The following is a 7,840-nucleotide window of genomic DNA, read 5'->3' on the forward strand; positions in this document are numbered from 1 at the left end:
GGCCTCATTGCAACACCACTGGGATTTAACCATTGGCAGGAGAGACCCCCATGGCAAGGGTTCAGCGTGGCAGCATTCACTGCGCAGGCTTGTGGCAGAAAACGGATGGGAGTCCTCCTTAACGGACTTTCCTTTAACTCCAGCTACATAGCTCCTCATCTTTGGGGACTAGGTGCAGTCACAGCAGTGGCCTATAGTCCTGGTGCTGCTGCTGGGACCAGAGAGCAGTCAGCCATTTGCAACTGTGAAGCAACTGCAGAACAAACTGCAACCTGGGTGTGGACTCGCTGGGAATGAGGGTTGCATGGATACTTGTACACCGTATAGTACACCGTAAAATCCAGCTCGTGGTTACTTTTCACTGATGCTGGCTTTTTGTAAAAAAATAGTTTAAAAGTCTCAATCTGTGACTGTGGAATTTGAATTTGCATTCTCTGGATTACCTTTCCAGCAGCATAATCACAACACACAACACAAATCACAACACTTCTGCACTGTAGGAATTACTATACTGATTCGTATCAAAAAAGTATAAATGGGTACGCCTATTCAGCTGTATTTATCATTGTTTTTTCTTCATTTAGTCCTGTTTACAAGACCGCAATGAACCTCCTCAACTATTAATGGACTTCAAGCATATGTTTCCTGTTATCTTTCCATTCAACCCTTCTACACTCAACCTGGACACCATTCATATCCCAGCAAATTTGAACTTAACTTTCCTCAGCAGAGTATAGAACAAAATTGTGTGACTGTGGAAAGACAGATGAAGAGAGAAGAGAGCTGAATCTTGGATAATTGCTGCCTTTCAATAAAAAATCTACCATGGAAAGAAATGATTGCTCAAGATGAATTCAAAATCTGACTGAAAGCATAAATAACCTATTACCACCATTTAAAAATACATGTCTACCAGAGGCCATTTGAGAAGTATACAGAGGGGAACAGCTGGCATTAAGTGATAGGCCATGGTTTATTCTTTAAAATTTAAAAATGCAATGACTATTTATTGGTTAGAATGTAAAAAAAACTCAAAGCAGTTGTGTTATGAATTTCGTAACCAAAAGAAAACACTGGGATTCATATGTGCTCTCTCTGCATGTTTAATAGCTCAAACCTGCATTATTTTGGCTCCCTTGCAAAGTTCAAGCATGAAGTGAAATCCTACTTTTGTATTCATAGTTGGTGTGGGCTCTTTCTATAGATACATAATGAACTGTGTAGATAAAAGGAAATGACTGAAAATGCAAGTAGAGATGGGCTTAGGTTCTGCTCAGTGTACAACCAATTTGGAGCAGACATCACCTTTCTGCTAGACACACAAATAATTCACTATTCCTGCTCTGACTTTAGCTGAGAACTTGTTGAACACTTGTGTAATTTATTACTTCAGTTATTAATTGCAGTGCCTTTATCACTGCTTATTTGACTCTTGGACAGAGGAATTTTGAGCTGGTTGCTGCACACTTGCATTGTGGGCATGACTCTTAAATGAGGAGCCATCTTAGCTTTGAAATTCTACTTGACTCTTAAGGGATATTGAGTTCATAGCTTTGGTGTACCCAGTTTGAGTTCAGTGGTGTACCCAACTTTTCAGATAGTGACAGCACAAAATTGCTGGTGTTCCTGCTCTTGTGGATAAGAAAGAAATTAGCTTTATACTTATTGTCAAATTGTAATTTGTACCCATCTTAAAAAGCAAGATGATGATTTGCATTAATTGTAAAATCATGTAATGTTTGACACATCCCAGAACTACTTTCAGAAATAGTCTTCCAGTGCTGAGACAGCAAAGACTGGCAAAGTCAGTGCCTTGCTGAATATTTAAATCTGGCAAACATTTTGGTTATGTTTGGATATAAGTTGCTTGTTGTTAATGGTCAGTTACCTTTGGATTTATCACTCTCCCCTCCCACCGCCTTCGATATCTAGACAGTTTGTGCCAAGACATCTCTGTTGACTGAAATTTAAATTCAGGGCTCCAAAAGTGAATGTTAGATCACTTCAACACTTTGAATTGATGTGTAGCCTTTCCGATCACACATTCCTAGTTAGCTGTAGGATTAACAACTCCTCTTATTGATTTTTCTTACCCACATGTACAGTTGTAACGTGTTGAACACATTGAACCTATCAGCCTGCAGTATGAACTACAGATCATCAATTTTCATGATCTAGAACCAAATTCTAACATGACTTTTTCCCTTTAACCACTGATCCCCATTGCATGAACCCAACTGCACCATTTCAGCACATATCTTAGTGTATCCACACGCTTGCCGAACTGGAAACAAGATATCTCATCTTCAGATGCATCATCTCTTCCTGTTCCTCTTTCTCAGCTAGTTTTCCCATCTCCACCCTGAAGCAATAAAGTGGTAAAGTATTAAACCAGTGCTTTCCGGCTATCCAATAAGTGTAGTGCTTGCTAATGGAAATTGGTGAAATAATTAAAGTAATTTGGTTATGAAAGACGACGTACATTAAAATGCAGTGATTAGAAGCTAGAACATTGCATATCGTGGCTGGGTTGGTGTAATTTTTCTTAATAAATTTAATTCAGTTGGTCTCTGTATGGTTGAAAATGATCATTTGTTTTTGATTGAGATTCATGGAAACAAAATGATAGGGCAGAAGTAGATAAATATAAGGTCCGGTTAAGATACATGAAACATTGATAGTTTCAGCATTATGATCTGATATGGTCAGGAGAGAGGAATCAAGCACAAAGGATGTAATTAAAGGCAGTTCTGTCCAAGGACAGTAATTATATTGTATGAAATGTCACTGCATGCCTTACCAACAATATGACTCATTCATCACAGTGGGATCATTGTAGAATAAATCAGAGTTCTCTTGATGACTGGGTGGTTAAATGCATCACATGCTGCATTAAATCATAAAGACCACATCCAGTCAATGATCAACTGAGTTAGCTATATCAACCAGATGACAGTGGAGGTACTACATCCAATCCCAGAAAAGGGTTAAAACTCAGCTAGGGTCCTATTGGTAATAGGCAATGACCCCCAATCAGAACATATTTGTGAGCGATGTCATTCATTGTCAAGTAGGCGTTTACTTTCGCTCTCTGGACTGACATGTGGTGAAAGTCCACACAGTAAAGGGCTGCAAGTTACCTGTGGATTCCTATCACAACAAGAGCTGGTACTTTTAAGAGGAGGTTTTTCACACATTTGAGTTAAGATCTGAAATGTACTATCGGAAAGAGTGCTGGGAGAAGATTCAATAGTAACTTTCAAAAGGAAATTGGATATATACTACAGAAATTACAGGGTCAAGGAAAAGAGCAAGGGAGTAGGGCTAATCAGATAGCTCGTTCAAATATCCAGCACAGTCACAATGTGCTGAATGGCTATCTCCTTTGCGAGGAGATTTTGATTATATTTTTTTTAATTGGAGAAGGAAAGGTAAATCGGCATAACAGTTTCATCCATTTTGGCATGATTCAGTCTCATTTACCCATATCTCACCATGATTTACTCTCACTTACCCATATCTCACCATGATTCACTCTCATTTACCCATATCTCACCATATGATTCACTCTCACTTACCCATATCTCACCATATGATTCACTCTCACTTACCCATATCTCACCATATGCTTCACTCTCACTTACCCATATCTCACCATGATTTACTCTCACTTACCCATATCTCACCATGATTCACTCTCACTTACCCATATCTCACCATATGATTCACTCTCACTTACACATATCTCACCATATGATTCACTCTCACTTACCCAAATCTCACCATATGATTCACTCTCACTTACCCATATCTCACCATATGATTCACTCTCACTTACCCATTTCTTCTCACCATATGATTCACCCTCATTAACCAAATCTCACCATGATTCACTCTCATTTACCCATGCCTCATCATGATTCACTCTCATTTACCCAAATCTCACCATATGATTCACTCTCACTTACCCATATCTCACCATATGATTCACTCTCACTTACCCATATCTCACCATATGATTCACTCTCATTTACCCAAATCTCACCATATGATTCACTCTCATTTACCCAAATCTCACCATATGATTCACTCTCATTTACCCATACCTCATCATGATTCACTCTCATTTACCCATACCTCATCATGATTCACTCTCACTTACCCAAACCTCACCATATGATTCACTCTCATTTACTCATTTCTCACCATATGATTCACTCTCATTTACCCATATCTCACCATGATTCACTCTTATTTACCCATATCTCACCATAAGATTCACTCTCATTTACCCATATCTCGTCACGATTCACTCTCATTTACCCATATCTCACCATGATTCACTCTCATTTACCCATATCTCACCATGATTCACTCTCACTTACCCATATCTCACCATATGATTCACTCTCACTTACCCATATCTCACCACGATTTACTCTCACTTACCCATATCTCACCATGATTCACTCTCATTTACCCATATCTCACCATATGATTCACTCTCACTTACCCATATCTCACCATATGATTCAATCTCACCCATATCTCACCATGATTCACTCTCATTTACCCATATCTCACCATATGATTCACTCTCACTTACCCATATCTCACCATATGATTCACTCTCACTTACCCATATCTCACCATGATTCACTCTCATTTACCCATATCTCACCATATGATTCACTCTCATTTACCCATATCTCACCATATGAATCACTCTCATTTACCCATATCTCACCATATTTCTAAGTCTCTTTTATGAATTTGTGATGTCACCCAGTCAGACCTGATAGAAATACAAATGATGTTGCTGGCTTGCATGTTTCATTGAGATGAGCAAATTTGCCAGATTGTGATAGAACTCAAATCTGACTGCTCATAGTGGCTGAATCACTGGATATTAAAAAGCTTGAGGATTTTTCAGATGCACTTACACAGGATCATGGCACTTTCATTGAAAACTCTCCCCTCTCAATTTCATTGATTATTTGATATAAGGTGCCTCTATTACTTCTGAATGATGAATTTCTGAGTTGATTGAACATTGTGTATGATGGTAAACATTGACCAGGACATTCTATTCAGTTGGTGTTTGATGACATATGCACTGATCAACTGAATTTACGAATTAATCACTGCAACCTTATTTGATTTTAAACTGGATGTATTTGTTTCCTAATATATTTGAAGCCAGAATTATTCCATCAAATGGTCTACAGAAATGGTAAATCACAGGACCCATTTAGTGCATAATGAACATGACAAAATTAATTACTTCCTTTAAATTGTCAGAATGTAATAATACATGTTCATTAGGCGGCAAGGTGGTGCAGTGGTTAGCACTGCTGCCTCACAGCACCGAGGACCCGGGTTCGATCCTGGCCCCGGGTCATTGTCCATGTGGAGTTTGCACATTCTCCTTGTGTCTGCGCAGGTCTCATCCTCACAACCCAAAGATGTGCAGGGTAGGTGGATTGGCCACGCTAAATTGCCCCTTAATTAAAAAAATAATAATAATGTATGTTCATGTGCAATTGGAATGACTGATGGTGGATCAGATTAATGGAAGGTTCTGGTGGTTGACCCTTTTCAATAAGATATTCTTTTAAAGGAGCAACGTCTTTGTGAAAACGAAACAGTTTTGTACTTGAGGAGGAACAACCAGGTGACATCATGGTAATGATGACCTATTTAATCAGTATTTATATTATCACACTGTATCTACAACTAGCTAGGGATAGATCTCCGATGGTGACCCTAACACCCGTGAAGGGCAAAAAATAGTTAATTTATTCATAGTTTTTCTGTAATTCCACAAAGACAACATACACAAAGTTTGTCATCTCCAAGTGATTATCTGATGTCATTCTAGATCTGAATTTTGGACATTAGGTTGGAGTCAACAGCTGTATTGAAATTTCAGAATTAAGTGACTATTTTGAAATTGGCATCCATTTTGTGTAATTAAAAATCAAGAATTCATGTAATTCATGAAAATGAGAGATTCATGGTAATTTGCAAAAGTGATGCCCTGTAAATGACCACTGGGCACCTTCATGGTTCAGTCTTCCATGAAGGAAGCTGAAAGAGAACTTGGTGTAACTGTACAGTAATTTATCAAAGTTATTTTACACTTAGTCGATATTTAAGTCTATCAAACTTACTGGTCAGTATAGGGTTGGTTTGGGTGGCTGGGGGATATTAGAATGTTTGTATAGTGAGGATTGAAAAGAATAGGAATTGCTTCTCCCTTCCTTGATGATTCAACAACAATAGAAAAATAATGTATCCAGAAGAAAATTATAGGGTGAACTTTATAGCCCTTTCTGATACTTTTGTCTTTTTTTTTTTTGCACTAGTTTTTTTACTTTTTGTCAAACAAAAAACATGTACAAATCTTGGAAGGGAGAGGTGACTATCACCAGTATTGGTAACCGTTGGTACACTTGGCTGATTATAGTCAATAATAAAGGAACAGCAGTAAAATACTTTTTAAGTGAATATAAATACTTGTAATGATGGTTAAGACTCTAACAAGCTACTTATGATGTATAACTAATGAATCGTGAAATGTAAAAATGATCAATGATGAATATTCTGGTCAAAGTAATTTTTACATTTTGAATAAAAACTGTAAACTACACACTTTATTATAACTGAAATACTTTTAAATAGTGAAAGAAGCTATGTCAAATAAAGAATTTTGAATATAAAAACTCATTGTACTTATCTTAACCTCCAATCCAATTTCAGACACTTCCATATGCAATGGCCAGGATTTAGCGGCTGCGTTAGCTGTGGGCACAGATCCTGCAATGACCGCTAAATCTCACAAGAGGCCAGCAAGCTCTCTGAATAATAATAATCTTTATTGTCACAAGTAGGCTTACATTAACACTGCAATGAAGTTACTGTGAAAAGCCCCTCATCGCCACGCTCCGGCGCCTGTTCGGGTACACTGAGGGAGAATTCAGAATGTCCAATTCACCTAACAAGCACGTCTTTCAGGACTTGGGGGAGGAAACTGGAGCACCCGGAGGAAACCCACGCAGACACTGGGAGAACGTGCAGACTCCGCATAGACAGTGACCCAAGCCGGGAATCGAACCTGGGACCCTGATGCTGTGAAGCAACAGTGCTAACCACTGTGCTACTGTGCCGCGTTCTTCCCAGCCCCCCTCTAATGACACAATCAGGTTCATGCCCACAAAGGTCGTGGAGCTGATTAGCATACATTAGCATTTATTATCAAGCGTTACAACACATTGACTGGAAAAGATATAGTTCGAGTACATTAGATGGGTCGTTTTTTGTACAGTGTGTGCAGGAGGGTTTCCTGACACAGTTTGTTGACAGGCCAACAAGAGGCGAGGCCACATTGGATTTGGTTTTGGGTAATGAACCAGGCCAGGTGTTGGATTTGGAGGTAGGTGAGCACTTTGGGGACAGTGACCACAATTCGGTGACGTTTACGTTAAGGATGGAAAGGGATAAGTATACACCGCAGGACAAGAGTTATAGCTGGGGGAAGGGAAATTATGATGCCATTAGACGTGACTTGGGGGGGATAAGGTGGAGAAGTAGGCTGCAAGTGTTGGACACACTGGATAAGTGGAGCTTGTTCAAGGATCAGCTACTGCGTGTTCTTGATAAGTATGTACCGGTCAGGCAGGGAGGAAGGTGCCGAGCGAGGGAACCGTGGTTTACCAAAGAAGTGGAATCTCTTGTTAAGACGAAGGAGGAGGCCTATGTGAAGATGAGGTGTGAAGTTTCAGTTGGGGCGATGGATAGTTACAAGGTAGCGAGGAAGGATCTAAAGAGAGAGCTAAGA

At 39.2% G+C, this 7,840-nt stretch overlaps 1 protein-coding gene across 2 annotated transcripts in view; it reads left to right on the forward strand.

Moving 5' to 3' along the window:
- Positions 1–6,725, forward strand: part of myo5b (myosin VB) — a 389,254-nt gene extending 382,529 nt beyond the window's left edge. For both annotated transcript variants that reach the window (XM_072497425.1, XM_072497424.1), the window contains one exon: positions 585–6,725. In XM_072497425.1, the coding sequence (XP_072353526.1) occupies positions 585–737 (153 nt within the window). In that variant the 3' untranslated portion in view covers positions 738–6,725. The remainder of the gene's footprint in view (positions 1–584) is intronic.
- The last annotated feature ends 1,115 nt before the right edge of the window (positions 6,726–7,840 follow it).

The sequence above is a fragment of the Scyliorhinus torazame genome, chromosome 3, assembly GCF_047496885.1.
Source record: "Scyliorhinus torazame isolate Kashiwa2021f chromosome 3, sScyTor2.1, whole genome shotgun sequence".
Lineage (NCBI taxonomy): Eukaryota > Metazoa > Chordata > Chondrichthyes > Carcharhiniformes > Scyliorhinidae > Scyliorhinus > Scyliorhinus torazame.